Genomic DNA, 19,024 nt, shown 5'->3' on the forward strand with positions numbered 1-19,024 from the left:
ACCCAATAAAAAAAATACTTCTTTTAAGTCGAAAAAAAGTTCAAAAAAATGACGGAGGTTTTCAATGTTTCCATTTTCCGTTTCAATCTCTCCGGAACAAAGGGCGAGTCCAATGGACAAGATCTGGTTAAAAAAAATAAAATCATAATAAAATTTAATTTAATTAGTTTTTTTATATAGAAAAGAAAAGAAAAGAAAAGAAAATTAATTAATCAAATTTTAATCCCTATTCTTTCCCCCTTATAACCGTACTCTTCCCCTCTTAACTCCCGCTCCCCATGCACCACCGCACCCTATCCCTAACCTCCCAAAAATAAAAAAAAAAAATAAAAAAAAGAAAAACCCTAACCTGGAATTTTCATTTTGCTATTGAAAAATTTCGATCTTTTGGGGGTAATGGCGGTGAATGGGAGCGTTCCAATATCGGTTCCGGCGCTTTACGTCGGCGATCTTCATCCAGATGTGACGGATGGAACCCTCTTCGAGCATTTTTCTTCAGTCGGCGGCGTTACCTCCGTTAGGATTTGCAGGGATTCCGTCACTGGAAGATCTCTTGGTTACGGTTACATCAATTATGCGAATGCTCAAGATGGTAATCTTTTTGAACTTTTTTTTTGTAGTTTTTTTTTTTGTTTTCTTTTTGGGAGGTTGTTGATAGGCGAAAAGTTGTATCTTGAATCGTCTTGTTCTACTTTTAGAATTAAAAAGTTATTTTTTTAAAATTTTGTTGGGGATTTGGCGGCCCATTACTTGGATTTGATAGAAATTTTCGTTCTTTTTAATTTTTTATTCTGCATTGGTTAATATATGGTTCAAGATGGTAACCATTACTTGGATTGTTGACAGATGGAAAAAGGCGTTACTTTGGATCGCTTTGTTATTATGTGTTTAGTTTTGGGATTGAGAAGTTGAATTTTTTAGTTTAATTCTGGGCTTTTGGGTCCCATCGCTCGGCTTTTGATAATAACGTTCATCTATTTAGATTAGTTTTCTGATTATTGATCTGTGTTAATGTTATCTGTTCTAAACACATAATAATTTGATGATAGTTTTCATTATTATTTTAGATTAATTTTGATGATAGTTTTCATTATTATTTTAGATTAATTTGTTGTTTTCGGTCCTTTTTCACAGGATTCTGTTCTATGAACTGAGTGTTAGGTGTTTATATAGTTTCCGATTTACCCCTAAACTTAGATATTTATTCTTGGGTCTGTGTGTGAATACTTTTACTGTTGTTTTTTTCAAGGAAACCATCGCTTAATTATTATTGATTTAAGTCTCTCCTTTTTGTACTTTTGTGTAGCCTGCGTTGCTCTTGAAAAGCTGAATCATAGTCTCTTGCTTGGGAAACCCATAAGAATAATGTGGTCGCATCGGGACCCAGATGCAAGGAACAGTGGGATTGGAAACCTTTTTGTGAAGGTAAACTCCCGAAAATGGATGGTTGATGCTAATAATTCCTCTTCTATTGAAATAGTTGGTTCAACAGCGGATTTGGTCGTTTCTTTATGTTGCTTGCAGAATCTAAGCGACTCCATCGATAGCCTTAAGCTTCGCGAGATCTTCTCGAAATATGGGACAATCGCTTCCTGCAAGGTTGTAGTTCAAGATGGAAAGAGCAAAGGGCATGGATTCATACAGTATGACTCTCAGGAATCGGCGAATTCTGCCATTGAGAAGCTCAATGGCGTCAAGATTGGAGGCAAAGCAATGTATATGGCAATCCTCGTCCGCTGTCATTATTTGTTCATTATAATTGTTAAATATATATCTTAAATGAAACAAAATTTTCTACTATTATCAGTTCTATGATCATTTACTATTTCTATTAATTGGTTCTTGTGGAATGCAGGTATGTCGGTCACTTTATAAAAAGGAGTGAGAGGGTAACACAGATCCCGGAAGCTAAATACACTAACCTCTACATGAAGAACCTGGATCAGGATATAACAGAAGACCTTATTCAGCTCAAGTTCTCTGAGTTTGGTAAAATTGTCAGTGTGAAAATTGCAAAGGATGCTGATGGGAACTCAAAGGGGTTTGGGTTTGTCAATTTTGAGAATCCTGATAGTGCCAAAAGGGCAACAGAGGCAATGAATGGTCTTCTACTTGGTAAGTTGGATTAATTCAGAGAGGATCTTAATTGAATGCATAATGCTGTCTCCAACCTTTTTATGACTAACATCCATATTCATTGCAAATTGTGATGACTAGGGTCCAAGGCGCTATACGTGGCAAGGGCTCAGAAGAAAGCAGAGAGACAACAAATTCTGCGGCGTCAATACGAGGAGAAAAGGAATGAGCAAATTTTGAAAAATATGGTACCTTTTCTTTAACTTTTATTAACATCGTGTAATGTAGAATGTGAGTAGCGTACATTACAGCTTAATTAATCTGTGCCATCCTTGCTCAGGCATCAAATGTTTATGTTAAGAACATTGATGACGAGGTCGATGATGATGTTCTGAGGGATTATTTCAGTCAGTGTGGCAATATATCCTCTGCAAGAATCATGCGCGATGAGAAAGGAATAAGTAAAGGATTTGGATTTGTATGCTTTAACACTCCAGACGAAGCTAACAGGGCCGTGCAAACTTTGCATGGTATTTTAAACTACATTCGCCAGGTCATACTATGATGTTCTGTCTCCATACATGTAATCATTGCGCTATGATTGTCATCATGCAGGACATATGTTTCATGGGAAGCCTTTATATGTTGCAATTGCTCAGAGGAAAGAGGACAGGCAAGCTCAGTTGCAGATACAATATGCTCAGCGGATTACACTCCTACCGGTCTTGTTCCTCAGATACCCAGGCAGGGGCTTATGTATCAGCCCTACGGATTGAGACCGGGGTGGAGGCCAAGTGGATTCATCCCACAAGCAAGGCCAGCATTTCAACCAATGCCACTTCCGATGGTGAGTACAATCCGTCTCTTTCTGTAGTGTGATTTCACAATTCCCCCACAACTTCGGGGTGTTTCCAACGAGAGTAAGGGAAAAAAAAACACCCCATCACAAACACACACGGGGCAAGCAACCCTCAGACAAAACCCTCCAGATAGCATCTCTTGCAACAATTGGAAGGCCTTATTATTTGCTCCGTTCTCTTCTTTCTTGTTTTCTCTGGAGCTCATCTTCTCCTCTTTTCCTTGCTTTTTGGGCGTTGTTTGTGGGAAAAGTTAAAAAGTTTTGGTGGGTTATTTGAGATTCTTTGGAGCTTTGAGGGTTTAGTGGGGGAAACAAAGTCCATGGGGGATTTGTGAGAAATGCCCCAAAGTATTATGGGGGTTCTGTGAAATGCACCTGGTTTTGTATTTATTTGAGAAATTGTTTTATGCTTGTTTCTTTTTTCCATTTTGTATTAGCTGCTAATTGGTAGACTTGTCGTTCTGTGCTTTCAGCTTCCTAGTGCCCCAAGGCAACAAAGGCAGAATAGGGGAAGGATGAATGGCCATATGGTTCCTCAGCCAGCACAGTCTATTCCCTTCATGCCGCATTTGCAACAGCCTAATCATTATTTGAACACATACAAAGATTCTAACGGTCACCAGGTAGGTTATCTTATTTTATTTGCCTGTCTTAGATTACACTATTTGTTGCTTAGCATATGTGAACTCCTCCATAGCCGTCTTACAAATGGTAAATTATTTTCATTTAACTTTGTCCTAAGGGGACCCTCCCAAACACTTCTGATCTTAGGGCTGTGTGGTTGTTTAAACTCTTGTTCTGGATGTGATATGAATAATAAGATGGTATCTGGGTGCTTTGGAAACCTTAGTGTGTTTTCTGTTGTTCTTCGATAGTCCCTCTAGAACGTAGTTGCTTGTTAATTTAAAAAAAAATAAAAAAAAAGCAAAAGAGTTTGGCCACAATATGCAGAGCTATCCTGAGGCAAAAAATTGGTATTCAGCGCTGCTTGTCAATGAGCGTGTCAGCGGTCCTCTCATGCAGTTTGCTAATATACTACTATAAACACGTGCAGGTTGTTTAGTGCGATCATCACTTTAAGGAAGTTTAATTTGTTAAGCTGTTTTGGAATGCTCTACTCTAGTGCTATGATGTTTATGATGCTAAATCTGTTGATTGTTAAACTGTATTCTCTTACTAGTGCAAAGTATTTCCAGTCAGTTTTACAGTTTCACTTAATTAAATTGTATCCTACTAGCTGTGCTTATACATTATGCTAATGCAGCAATATTGCTATAAGTGCTCTCAGTTACTTATGGGCTCATTCAGAACATTGTAAGTTTGTAACACATAATTTGCCCTTTTGGAAAGTGACTAGGTTTTTTAACACTAATCCTTTACCCTCTGTTAAAAGTGCATTGTTTTTAAATTTGAAGTGCCTATTTAGGAATTGCCTAACTGGAATATTCATTATTTGTTTTTTGGTATTTCCTGGTTATCATGCGTACAGGCGATCTCTCTCTAATAAATGCATATACTCCTCATAGGAATTATTAGTTATATAAAAAAAGAAAAGATGACATAATACGTGGAAAAAATAGTCATATTGTTCGAATCATAAAACTTCTTGTCAGATTCAATAGACTTCAATAATGAAAGAACAAAACTTTATTACTTAAGTCAGTCTTAAGCTTATACCCCACTAGTTTCTTGAAAAAAATCAGACCTTCTTTTGGCAATTCTAAATACGTTAAGGAGCAAATGAACTACACTCAGCAAGTGCTTTAGTTGAGTGGTTGCAAGCATGTGTGTATTTGCATCAATATGCAGCCAGCCATGCTTTTGAAGTAGAATTTTTGTCATTCTTCTTCTTTTTATCTCTCTAAGAATAGGCTTTAGCCTATAGCAAGCAAGTGGGTATGAATCCGAACTTCTTGTACATTGCAAAAGAGGTTATACCACTGCGTTAAAGTGACACTTGCAAGGCCAGTAGATTCCGGACATCTGGAGACCTGTATTTAGATCATGTATTTACAATGTAATAATATGTACAACGAGGAATTATAGAAGACATCAGTCGATGTTGCCTTGATCTATAGATTGAACATTTTGTTGTCTAAAATAGCAAAGGTTTAAGTGATTCAAGGAGATAGGTAATCCATTTGGTTGCAGTGTCTGTTATTTTTGTGATAGGCAAAGGCAATTCAGCTTGTGCTCGTATCTGTTCCTCATACTGCAACATATCCTTGGACTGGGAACAAGAATCAATGGGCATTTCATGAACAGATGGGACATTCATGTTCCCCAGTCATAGTAAATATATGCAAGGAATTGATATGGAGATTAAAAAAAAACTTAATAAGCATGTATCCTGGGGAACTTGGTGGGTGTTAAATTCATCTCTCAAGGGTATTATGGTTATTAATTATTCAGAGACATTTAATCAATAAAATGTAGAAAATAATGATATATTCCACCAAAATATTTAAATTTCGTATATGATTACATTTTATTGATGAAATTTCCTTGAACAACTAATAATCATAGTATCCTTGAGAGATGGATTAACATCCACCAAATATTTAAATATTTAAAATTGACTTGGTAAATAGTATTGGTATTAGAATTCAACACAGCAGAAATATTACATGCTGTTAATGTTGTCCCCATGTTATCATATTCGAAATTAATTATATATAGGAAATTTGTGGTATGTATAAAATGTAACTGTATATGTGTAATAATAAAAAACAGGCTTTTGGAGAAGAGCTGAAGATGAGGTGGAATGCTATGGAAATATATGTATGAATGTATAATTTTATGAATAACCATATATGTATTATTATATGGTATTAAATAATCAAACAAATTAAACATGTGAATGGTCACGTTCGGGTAAGTAAGTAAATGCTAGTAAAACATATATTTAATGTTGGTTAAGTGCGCGAACTTGAACACTTAATCAGATGAATGAATGGAGAAATATGTAGGAATAAATTTGTCTATTTTCCTTCTCTAGCTGGGATCATTAACTGATTTAGAGCTTGAGACGATTGCTAGTAATGTGCACACTTGTGTAGGTTGGCAAATATACTTATAGCCACCTCTCCAAAAAGTAGATACTTGCATGAAATCCAAATGGAGAGGTTTTTTTTAATAAGAGTTGTTCGTATCACTTTAGAAATGTAGGGCCTATAATAGAGATAAGACATATCTATGAGGGATATGAATAGAACATGCCTTTTTTATATGTTTTTATGTATATATTTGTATTATTTATTTATAAATTTTATATCTATATTAATGAAAGTAACTTTTAATTAAAATTTATTATATATGCTGCATTTCGAAATTATTTCTTTTATAAAATGCTAACTAATTCCCCTAGCAACATCTTTGGATAAACACAGTTCAAAGGATGCTTATCGTAAATTCCATATATCCTAAGAAACACTTCGGTCATAAACACCATACTTTCTTATCTTGTATGTGCATGTATATAATGCAGCTTACTTGTTTCAAGAAAAACAACTTACAGCTCATTCCCCACCTACCAATTTACATTTTGCGGCTCACAGTAGATGATCAATACCACCACACCACCATCTTCATCTGCACATTGTGAAATATGCACACGGATAAAAGAATGTTTCTGAGAACTACTAGCCATGCTTCAAGTCAAGTAGTCCCTTTTGCTTTTCACTAAGGGCTGTTTTGTATTCTGCTATCAATGCTGCAAATGTTGCCTTCAAAACTGCCTGTAACAACATTTGTTGCAGGATATAAAGAAATATATCTTGACCAATCTTCCGATTGTTCAATTTGGACCTATTTGGCAAAACCATCTAAATGACGTATTATTAGCTCTGAAGTATGCTGTGCAGTATACTCAGAATCTATTTTCTCATAGTGCTTAAGGAATGCTAATGCACTGAAGTCTTTCAGACTGTTTCACAAGGTGAAACTTTCTTTCATTTTTAAATGGGCTTGACAGGAACTGAACTAGAATTAAGACCCTCTATCGCCATTTTGCTTGCCCTTTTTCTCTATCCCAGAAACATTTAAGATTTCATTTATCCACTTTTCATATTAACTTGAAAGAAAAATTCAACAGTAACCTACCGGACAAATTCTTTACTGATTGCCACCATCTTCCTTTTTGTTACAATACATGAATACTTGGTGGTAACTGAAAGAGAATTCAGAAACAACAGTGGAAATAAATCTTGTGATGACAAACTGAAAGAGTACAGGGGCAATGTCCTCTTTCTTGGACAACCGATGGTGAACTCAATTTTGCAGAAGCCAAGCAGACTTATTTTCCATATACTAGATGAACTTATTTTTTAAAAAATTTGGAGATTTTTGAATAGGATAGTCATAGATGAAGTTTTTGTTCTTCTTAATTCAATAATCTTTCATTTAAAATTAATCTATTAATTTGTAAATAAATATAATTTTTTGAACATATATATTTCAAAATCTATTGGATGTTACGACTTTAAATTCAAGAAGTCAAAGATTCATGCGACTTCTGTTTCGTGGTATGTGGTTTAGACATTGCCAGCCTAGAAGTTCCATGTGGCTCTACCTTTTGTGACGAAACCACCTAGTGTGATGAAATAGTTGCCCCTTTTCATCAAGGGAGAAACACAAAAGTGATAGGACTTCCAAAATCATGAAAATATTCAATTTGAAAATATGGAAACAAATATATGCTTGGCTTTATACAAGAAAATAGAGCAGTAAAAAGAGCAGCTTTCCTCACCAAGAAAATTACGCAACTCATTTCCAAATAGAATAACATTTAAATATGTATAGTTTGCCATAACCGGGGACCTTAAAATTTCTTCCATCTTTTCAAGTCACCTCTTCCATCAAATTGACACATGTTTGCTTAACATTCTCTTCATTTTTGTTTCATAAATAAGTTTTCCTTTAATAAATATTTACTTTTGTTTGCTTAGATTTTGCTTATATTTACTTTATTTTATTTTCATAGATAACTTTCCTTTCCACAAATAATATTTTTTTCCTTTTCCATATACTTCCAATCTACAGTAACAAAGGCAATGTTGAAAACACGGGTACTTAGTGCTCTAGGCTGTTTCCTGGAGACTTGAAGAATTATGATGTATATTTGCTGACAAGAACCGAACCTTAAGTACCCTTGAAAACAGGAGCCTTGTGAGTAGCCTCGAGGATGCTCAATTTTGAGAGTTTAAATGCTTGCTTTTGGTAAACTGTGGTCCCTGACTACAATCGTTTTGGTGTGTGCCTTCTTCAATGTACCCAATGAAGATTTCCCTTTATGGCCTGCCATCTAGAATAGCTACCGGAACCACCGAGTATATGTTTTCATGAGCATCCTTTGACGTTCATGTACTGGAACCACGAGGTTTGAAGTACCAACTCAGGAAAACCAATTCATCAGTTTGTCCTTTTCGCTTAACATGAGTAAATATACACACATTTGCGAATAGAAGGGCATTTCTAACAGATTTAATATCCTTGTGAAATACTAAGGAATGGATGCTCATATCTTTGCACAGCAATTTTAATCCAACATCATGTTTTATCAATTCTTTCAATGCCGTGATTCAATTTACCTGTGTGTTTAGCAGAGATCTGGACAGAACAAGTATGTTCCAAATGGGCTCCAGACCATTAATAATGGATCAATGCCATCAAACTCTCAAGGTGGCACCGAGATGCTCAGCAGCATGCTGGCAGCTGCTGCTCCCCAACAGCAGAAGCAGATGCTTGGCGAACGTCTCTTCCCCTTAGTGCAGAATCTGAAGGTATCCCAATCATTAATGTCAGTCGTAAATTTTATGGTAACTTCCATGAAAACCCCTGAACTTTGGGGATGTTTTGCACAAAACCCTTCTTAAGTTTTATAAATCATAGAAACTCCTCTAAAGTACCATGACTGACAGTTACACGTGATGTCGGACAATGACACCCCTATAATTTCTATATTAACCTTTTTGGGTAAGTTTTCAGTAAAAAGTAGGATAGTTTAGACTTCTTCTTTACCCATTTAACGTTGTGAGAATTTTCAAAAGTTTATGGGGTTGGTTTAATTTTCGGAAGTTTTTGCGTGTATATGGTGAGGATTTTTTTTGGGTTTGTGGGGTTTTTTTTTGGTTGGGGGGGGGGGTGGGGGTGGGGGGGGGGTTGATTTATTTGTCAAATTTATCCTGAATATTTTTTCTTATGCAATGCTTCTTGCTTTACATTTTTTTTCTTTTGTCGGTGAGTCCTGAAGTGTGATATAATATACTTTTGTTGCAGCCTGATCTTGCTGCTAAAATTACCGGAATGCTATTGGAGATGGACAACTCTGAATTGCTCTTGCTGTTGGAATCACCCGAGTCATTGGCTGCGAAGGTTGATGAAGCCATTCATGTGCTTGAAATCTCAAAAACCAAAGCAAGTGGCGGTGGTCAAGAGGCTCTCCATCCCAACAATTTCTTTTCAGCAGAGGTTGCTGTCAATTGAAGTGCCATCTTTTCTGAAAGTAAACATTCTTTTAGTTCTGAGTAGTCTGCATTAGGACATGAATTTTAGTCGTGAGAGTTTTCTAGCCTTCTCATATATAGTATTTTCGACTACTAGGTGCTTTGCCTGAACGAGGATGGAACCCTTTCTCGAACAGTAGATGAAATTAAGAGTTTAGGAATACTTCTTTCTTTAGCGTCATTTACTGTTGTCAATTTATCTCGGTTTGTTAATGTGACATAATCTGATACTTGCTTGGGCCAGATTCATGTATGGCTTACAAACCTTCAAAGGTTTGATCACGAGCTTCCCATGGCGCTTGAGATTATAGGAGATTTACTGAGATCCTCTCCAGTAGTTTCCTGTTGGAAGTTATCTACGCCTCCCGACTTGTTTTATGAATTTGCATTACCCCTCTTTTTCTGTAAATAAGCATTCTCTGCTGAGCAGGATGAAGATGCTTTATCCACAGGGTTCACTTCACTTTTAGCCACCTTGTTGCTGTCCATACAAAACATGGCGGCATCTATAGAATTGGAGAAAAAAGCCGTTAGTTAGTTACGGATGCAACGTACAAAGAATTTAGCATGCCAAAGGCTGATAGGAGATAGCTGACACATAATGGGCGAGAAGCTAGCATGAGCATGAACGTCGTAGTTTCTAGCGGGGAGAGCACAGATTTCTTAGGCGAATCGTGCCTTTACTGGGTCATTCAAAACATTTTTGAATTTAACGGACAAGTCTGGTTCTTGAACGAGGAACTTCTCGAACGGTCTAGGTTCTTGAACAAAGGATTTTCTCGAACTATGGTACCCGATTCAGGATCCAGTCAACTGTCAACAAACCGTTGCCCCCAGTGAGCTTGAGGCTGAGGGGCACAGCAATCTCGTAATGATGCCCCATTGAAAGAATTGCAGGGGAGCAGTAGTTTCTGTACTCCATGATAATCAGGCGACCGATATTTAGCAAATAACTTGCTATTTAATGAGAGGTCGACAATTGTTTGAGGCTTAATATCGGAACGAGTTGTTAAGCCATATTATCTCAGTGACGGAAGTTCGATCTTTAAAGAATATCACATTCGATCTTTAAAGAATATCACATGGTTCTTTAAAAAGAAAAGAAAATGAAGGAAAGCTAGTCCGAAAGACATGCGCATTTATGTGTGTCTACATTTACTATTGCATCAAATTATCAGTTCAAACCGTACAGACTAATTAAGGAGATACTTTCCAAATATTAGATTGTCTAAGATGCATTTTTTTTTCTATTTTAGTGCAAATTTATATAAAACAGCATCCTTTTTTTTGCCCCCCTGAGATGATGGTTTGCGCTTATTTATTTCATGCTTAGTTTTGATCATTGCACATTTATCTTTGACTTCTAACAAATATCTTTTACATGATCCCATTTTGGTTATTCTGATACATTTTACCATTCAGAATACAGTTAACGTATCAATATATTTTGTAAAAAATATAGGATAAATGCATGAAATGTGGGGTAGCATATAATAAAGTAAACCTGCGTAATTCTCATCCTAATGCTGACAAAAAAATCAAGCTGTCGTTCTTTAAGCCGAAGAGTTTTATCCTTCACATTTAAAAAAAAAATATTTTTATATATATTTTAAGTTTATTTTTTACTTGAGGGTGGATTGCTATGTGTAAGATATTTTGGGCATATACATTTTGATTTTAATCGTCCTGTATCTATGGTTAGAGTAACAAGGCTCAAATTATGCACCGTGATAGGTATCATATTAGCCCCTACATAATTGGGCTTAAACAACTAACGCATTAGCCCAGCAAAAAATTCGTCAAATACACGTATAGACATTTGGCAAACCGAAAAAAAAATACTAGCGCATCAGCATCAGTTCGAGCGCATGCAGAAATTCCAATAATGAGAAATACAAAAATTGAAAAGAATAATTATGCATGAACGTATTATTCCCAATCAAAAATTGATATACATGTACAGTGAGATCTCTAAATCAAGGTAAATACCACTAGATACTAAAAAAATACATCAATAAAGAATGGATCACAACAATCCAATTATGTGTATATATGTACTTTAGATGAGCTATAACCGGCTGATGAGAGAGAGAAAACCATGTACTAGGAGAACCGCGAGGCTCAATGGCAATAGAGCATAACCTACATTGCGTGACGAGCTGCTGGCGTCGACTTGCCTAGTATTGACGTACTCACTGTTGTTAGCAGATGACGAAACATTTACGGATAAAGAGCCTGAATACCAAAAGAAAAAACCAATGAGATATTCGCAAAAATGGAAAGCTAAAAAAAAAAATTTGTATAGTAAACTTACAGTCATAATTTCTCCAGCCTATGCGCTGATTAGCCAAATCGTAAACAAAAATCTTGTCTTTAAGAACAAGGTCTGCAATAGGGGGTGTAAAAATTAACAAATTAGAGCAATAAGGTTCAAGTTCTATTGTCAATATATGAAACATGGTACAAAGTAAAACATGGCTGACAAAGATAAACATCCAGAGCATCGAAACTAGAATATCTCAGTTATATTCATATAAACATTAGGAATAATGTGCAAGATTTCTCTTGGTATTTAAATAAGGCAGAAGTTACAGATTATGGCCATCAAACAATGGTAGATCTTAAAGCAAAACTTCCATATCCCATAAGTTCTACTTAACTACATTTCATTGAGAAGTATGATACCAGGGCTTAAAGCAAAACTTCCATCTCTCGTCAATTAAAGGTTAACATAAATGGATAAACTTCACTTCTGACATTTTAGTTCTTTTGGAAAACTCTTCTAGTGTATTATGACCCACGATAAATTTTTGCACTAAAAAAAGCCGAGCAAATACTCATCTTAAATGCATCTTCATAGTACTAGATAGAACTCATACCAGGTTATAATAAGCTGTAATATCTCTACTCAAACTGAAGGCAAAAGTAACAATTCAAAATATTTTGTATAGCAAACAATTTGTCAAGATTAATTACAAACTTGAAAGCAAAAAAAAGGAGCCAACGGAGGTAATGTTACACAATTACCCTAGGTAGAATAGATGGAGGGAATTGATCCTACTTGGATCTATAGTTTTGATTAAAGGTAATGTTCTTAGGCGGCATTGAGCTTAAACTACAATACCGATGAGGTAAAATTTCCTATTGATCGAGTTTCTGAGTTTCATAAGATAAAGAATTTGGCATACTTGGATGGACAATGATGATGAATACAACTTGAGAGGATATTAACGTTATTAAGTTTTGTGTATGGTCGAGAGAGATTAATCTGCATCTTTAGCTAGCTACTTAAATGATTTAAAAGTAGGATTTAACACAAAGTGCATTGTCAATTATTAGTTCCTTATTGATGAGCTCCCAGAGTGTATCATTATCATCCTCCAGAACTTAATTGTAAATTAATCTTCATATAAATCAGGAAATCTTAGAATGCGAAATAATTAAATAACCACAATATTAGGAAAAAGTGTCTTAGTATGCAAACCTCCTAGGATCGTTGTTCCACCTTGGTTCTTTTGCCAGCCCATACACCATATGTTAGCATTAGCCTGAAAATTGAAATCAAACACTTCATTAACTAATTAAAACATATATTATTATCTTTTATGTAGTTGACAAATATGGTATTTTTTAAAAGGCAATGTACATATAGATCAACTTACAACAGAACCCTGTTCTAGAAGATAATCTCTAGGATTCAAGTTCATTGCGGCATTTTCAGCAAAATTCAAAGTAACAGAAGGAAATACGTCATCAACACTGAAAAAAAATCATTTACAATGCATTAGAAAGGTAATATGATACTAAATTTACTGTTAATCCAATTTTCACATCACTAAAGGAAGGCGAATTTGTCAATATAACGAGGATAAGATCTAGACCTGCTAGCTGTAGCAAAACACTGATTTCCTTTAACATCAACAGACTGCACTTGCGATGACTGCACTGAAGAAATTATCTGCCAAAAAACAAAATGTTAAAAGTCAGAGAAAAAATTGTCGCGTGGGATATTTTTATAACTAAAAGAAACAACTAACTCGAAAGGATTATTAATTTCAAGTTTGTGTCCAAACACAACTTTTAACAAGAAACTCATTGGTTAACTAATAATTTCGAAAAAGAGTAAGCATCATTTTCAAGAATCATGACAGTTGAACTAATATAAGGAAATGATTATCTGATTAGAAAAAATAAAATAAAATTTTATTACACAGTGAACTTACTGCAGTGACAAAAGTATCATATGCCTTTTCTGCTAGGTAAGCTAGCGTGGTCCCGGAATCAACAATCGTTCCTTGTGATGTTGATGTCGAAAACACTGAGGAATCAATATTTAGCTGTTGCCCATTGACATCAATGGTTTCTAGGTTCAAGTTGTAATGAGGTCTGAAAGGTATCAAGAGAAAGATTGTCAGCATCTAAAGAAATATAAATATATAAAATGCAACATTGAAATAATAAATATAAATCATTGATTCGTATAGTTCCATGAAACTAGAAAAAAAATAAATTTCAATTAATATTGCTTCCCAAAACGGACTTAATCTTCACTAATCTATAATCAGTATCTGCTAAACTTATTTAGCAAGGCAGCAATATCTTTTTTGTACAACAAAAGATTAAGAGAAATGAAAAAGAAATCTTCTTTTCTTGGTTTACTTTGGATCTTGACCACTTGACCAACATATCCCTATCACACATAATCTACACGATTTGTATATAATGCACGCATGCTCACTTTGCTCAAAATAAAACAATTTATCGAGGAATATATGCAAAATATATATAGTTTTGAATATGCATTCAAACATGTTGAACACTAGCATGACATATAATGGGAGGGAACTTACTGGGATTGAACTAGTGGAGTATACACAATACCGGGTTCTACTATTTGACCCAGGACCAATATGCCTCCACCTTCATCTGAACCTTTCAGGCAATGAGAGAACACTTTCGGCGAAACCCCTGCAGAGGAAAGCTGCGAAATTACAGATAGCTGTTGCTGTCCAAACCCAAATATTCCGTTGACTGCCCTATTTGATTTCGCTAGATCCCCAGATTCTGAGTTGCTACACCTGTTAAATCAAAACAAATTACATGTTACGTAATCATCTGTAGAGTAGTCTTCATATCTTTAATAGTTTCTAAAGGAAAAACACTACAAGTAAATAGATTTATCCTATTTCTTCTGAATATCGTTACTCTTTACCGCTTCCGACTGCATTTGTGAGATTGCAGGCAACCACAATGATAGAATATGATGTCCATATGAAATGTGGACATATCGACTGTTCTGAAACTAAGTTGAACACGCACAATTCCAAACCTAACAAACTGATTTGGTAGTTTCAAATCATTTACCCGCATGAGCACCTCTGGGTACTCAGAGCACATAAAAGACGTCAAACCTAAGAAACTGAGATGCATATTTCAAACTAATGCTCTGACTTATGTTGGTCACCATTGATTCCCTTACCCATAAAAAATAGGCCAGTGAAGTCAGCAAATAGGGAGAGGAACAAGGTCTCAATGAAAATTCATTCATCTCCAAGGTCTAGTTTATGTTCTTAGATAAATCATGACCATCTCAACAAAGCAATTAGAACAAGCAATTGAAAATTAAACCAAGGTAAGAATTCGTACCCGAAAATAATCTTAGCCGAAGAATTGGCAGCCTTGTCATTCTTATCGATCTTATCGAAATACAGCGTATCAGACACATAATACCCTGAAGTAGCACTACCATCTCCATACCGAAAAGAGTAAGAACACTGACTACTCGAAGAATTTGAAGAGTTGCATGTCGCCTCTCCTGTTTGAATTGCGTTAGAACACCTCTGATCGGAGCAACCAATCAGCGAAGCAGTCGACGAACTTTTTGGGTCGAAGAATTCCAGTTGAAGCTGCAGGAGAATAAACTTACATAAACTTCCTAAAATCAAACTTCATGAGGCTTCGAAGAGAAATGAGGTATTACATTGAGTCCGCTGCTTGTTGGGCATCCAGTGCAGCCGTTACAAGTTACCCATAAGGCGTCGCTACCCGTGTCGATCTGAACATAGAATTCTTTTGCAGGGGTTCCCAATTTTACACGAGTGTAGTAGAGCCTATTCCAAAAAAAAAAAAAAAAAAAAAACCCAAATTAGGATTGTTGAATATAATAATTTAGTCTTCAAAAATTTCCCAACACCCCAAAATTCATACAAAAATTCAGCAAGTAAATTGAGGAAATCCAAATTTGCTACCGATTTCAAGAAATACACTGTAATATTAAACATTTAATGGCACAATCATATATAAACGGGGTAAATATTTAATCTTTATATAAAAAAAGAAACCAAGAAAAAAAATCTCAAAATAATCGTAAAAAGATGCCGACACAAGAAATACTCGTTGTCTCCGAACTCAAACCAAAAGAGAAAGTTAAATTAATGTAAACCATGAAGTTCATAACAAGAAAAGAGACTGATTCTGACAATTAACCCCCAAAATAAGTTCAAAAATAATAATAATAATAATAAAAAGCAGAGCAAAACAAAGTTACCCGAGATCATACAAAAAGTCGAAATTCATACAAATTTTCAAAAAGAACTGGTTGTTTACTCTTGAAAAATCTCCCAAACCCCCGAATTCATACAGAATTCATAAAATAATCTGAGGGATCGAAATGGCACAATCGTACTGCAAATGTATAAAAATTCAACCTTTATTCGGGACAGAAACTAAGAAAAAAAACCTCAAAAATATTGAAGTACCAGAAAAAGAAATACCCATCGCCTTCAAAACTCAAACCAAACAAGAAAGTGAAATCTCAGTAACCCTTCAATTTCAAAACAAGAAAAAAAAGAGACTGATTTTGACCATTAACCCCCCCAAAAAAAGTTCAATTAAATAAAAAATAAATAAAAAAAAGACAGAGCGAAGCGAAATTACCCGACGGTGAACGGATTCCAGGACCCCGCAACGCGCCGTTAATAGCAGGAGGATGGTCACCGGAGTCGCGTTCATTTTCAAAAGTCTCGAAGATCGAAAGTAGAGAGAGGATCGCGGCAACGAGTCGGGGGTTTATATACAAGACAGACGTCATTACGCGTCTACGTGTCTAAGTGAGGAAACATAATTAAGGGTGAGAGTTAATTAGTTAGAATTTTTTTTATTTTATTTACATTTTGCTATATTTAATCGTTCAAATTTTATTGTCTTTGCGGCCATCTTTGGATTGAATACTAATTTAAAGTAACAAGCCTTTGTTCTTTTTTAAGTATAGTGAAAAAGGAGGGCAATAATTGTAAACTTAAAAATATTAGACGGGGAGGGGGTAATTAACATTTACTTATTCAAAGAGGGGTTTGAGTTGTGAAAAAGAGTTTTTTTTGACCCGCCACCTTCTTTTTCTTGTTTGGGTCGCTTGTTCGTTTGTATTCGAAGAGAAGCCAAAAGGCAATTGGCTACTTGCCCTGTTCCTTCTTCTCGCCCGCCAAATGTTCTTCCTTTTTAATTTTTAATCTTTAATCTACACGTGGAGGTTGGCTTTGGTTTGTTGGTTTATTCATGGAGTTTGAGGGGGGTTAACAATTGACGTGGTCAACTCCTTCTCGCCCGCCAAATGCCCTCATTCTATATTTTTAGACACGGTTAGAGGTTTGATACCCATAATCTAAAAGACCATTGGAAAATTCCCTTGAAAAATAAAAATAAATAAATAAATAAATAAATAAAACTCCTCAATACAATAAACATATTTATTCATTTTCTTCCAAAAGTTCTACATTTATAGTGCTATCAGGGACTTTTATCAAACTCTTCCATAGATCCTAGCCACCTGATCAAAATCACATCCATCAATTGTTCGGGTCAAAAGTTGCTTTTTTCATTGGTGACGAACTCATTACAATTTCAGCCATTACAATAAGTTCAAAAAAAGAAAGAAAGTCGATCTTTTTATAAGATCTCCTTACACAATGAAAATAAAAATTACAACTTTGTCAAACAACACACAACAGATGTTTATCGCCTGCTGTTTGCGCTGGAACTTTGCCTGTGCCAGGGATGTTGATATCCGTGGACCGTCGCGGATCAGATCCGGTTGACAGATTGGTAATCAAAGCTCCTACTTCATGAATGAAGTATTCGCAGAAGTAGTAATCCCGACCAAGCGAGATTACGACTCTTCTCGGGATTAAGACAAAGCTTAAATCCCGGAGGAATTGGGAGGGGGGTGGGGGGGAGGGAATGGGTCTCAGATCTCTCGAACTCTCTCTTTTTTTTATTGAGGAACTTCGCCAAGATCTGCTAATGAGCCCCTAGGCCTGAAATGAGCCCCTAGGCCTGTATTTATAGGCTTCAGTTAGAGGGTTTTCGGATAAGAATAATAGATTCAGCTTTATCTTCAGCTAATAACCATGTAACCATGTTTATGGATGATATCCAATCAGTTGGGACACCCAGGAACGGACAAATCCCGAGAAAACCCGTCAAAACCGAAAAAGAACGTTTTCGAATCGAAATTGGCCGAACCACTGTCTGGTGGCTCGGCCTTGGCCGGGCCACCAAATGGTGGCTCGGCCTTGGCTGAGCCACTGGTCTGACCGGGTCGCTTTGGCGTGACTCGGCCGCCAGGGGCTTTATCTGTTTTCCGGGTTTTGACTTGTTCCGTCGTTACGCGTATTTTGTCGTTTCGTTGACTTGTACGCTTTCTCGATTCACTTCATGAGCGTTTCCAGTGAATGCACATATCGTTTGACGATGGCCGATGGCATGCGGGCCATTTTGTTCGCCGTTCCGGTGGCCGACGAACGTACGGGCTACTTGGAACTGGCTGATATGTGCGCGGCTAATTGGAGGTAGCCGATGAGCGCACAGGACGCTTGTGTTGGCCATTCGGTGGCTGACGAACGTACGAGCCATTTGGAACTGGCTGATGAGTGCGCGGGCTAATTAGAGGTGGCCGATGAGCGCATGGGCCAGTCGCTTCGCCGATTTGGTGTCCAATGGCATTTTTAGACGCCTGCATCAATATCTCCTCAAGTAGCCCCCTTCGCAAATAGCGAGATCTACACAAAATCTTGCAAACAGCATGCAGTTCTACGTTCAGCCACATCAAGAGAATCAGTATTCCCCTTCTCAAATCATGAATCTCACGAGGTCTTGCACATAATCTCACATGAGATTCTCTCCATCCTCGCGTTAGCAACGCCCCAAACTCCACACTCTGTAATCACCGTCGTCGACAAACCCTACAAGTGCCGCATGTGTCCATCTACGGTTCCAGCCATCCCTCATCCTCCTCATCTAGCAAGCCTCCATCTTCCAGTGCAATACATCCTCATCGTTCTCCTCTGATTAGCGACATTATTGTCTGAGCTAAGCTAGCGGTCGCCAAACCTATCCAAAAACCTCTTAAATTGAAGGCCATGCTAAAAAAACAATGATCTACTCCCTGGTACCACCATCTCATGGTTGTTGAGGATGCAAATACGTGACTAAAGTCCCACATTGGATATGATAAGAAAGGGCGATGAGTTTAAAATAGAAGGTGAGATCAATACCTAGTAGCTGTAGACCATCAACTCTAGATTGGGTC

General features: G+C 36.5%; 2 protein-coding genes across 2 annotated transcripts; one reads left to right on the top strand and one right to left on the bottom strand.

The window, feature by feature from the left end:
- On the top strand, positions 257 to 9,522 carry LOC109834066 (polyadenylate-binding protein 4-like). The gene is given in 11 exon segments (XM_020401961.1): positions 257 to 592; positions 1,307 to 1,425; positions 1,525 to 1,715; positions 1,856 to 2,115; positions 2,218 to 2,324; positions 2,417 to 2,606; positions 2,692 to 2,787; positions 2,790 to 2,923; positions 3,409 to 3,558; positions 8,539 to 8,715; positions 9,212 to 9,522. Coding segments are annotated over 11 exon segments (1,827 nt in total). The 5' UTR covers positions 257 to 396; the 3' UTR covers positions 9,419 to 9,522.
- Positions 11,414 to 16,403, bottom strand: LOC109835079 (aspartic proteinase-like protein 2; the record flags this gene model as incomplete). Its single annotated transcript, XM_020403075.1, has 10 exons — positions 11,414 to 11,673; positions 11,753 to 11,824; positions 12,923 to 12,986; positions 13,101 to 13,197; positions 13,320 to 13,396; positions 13,662 to 13,824; positions 14,289 to 14,516; positions 15,085 to 15,344; positions 15,419 to 15,548; positions 16,375 to 16,403. Coding segments are annotated over 10 exons (1,287 nt in total), but the record flags the coding sequence as incomplete, so codon positions are not given.

The sequence above is a fragment of the Asparagus officinalis genome, chromosome 3 (genome assembly GCF_001876935.1).
Source record: "Asparagus officinalis chromosome 3, Aspof.V1, whole genome shotgun sequence".
In the NCBI taxonomy this organism is placed as follows: domain Eukaryota; kingdom Viridiplantae; phylum Streptophyta; class Magnoliopsida; order Asparagales; family Asparagaceae; genus Asparagus; species Asparagus officinalis.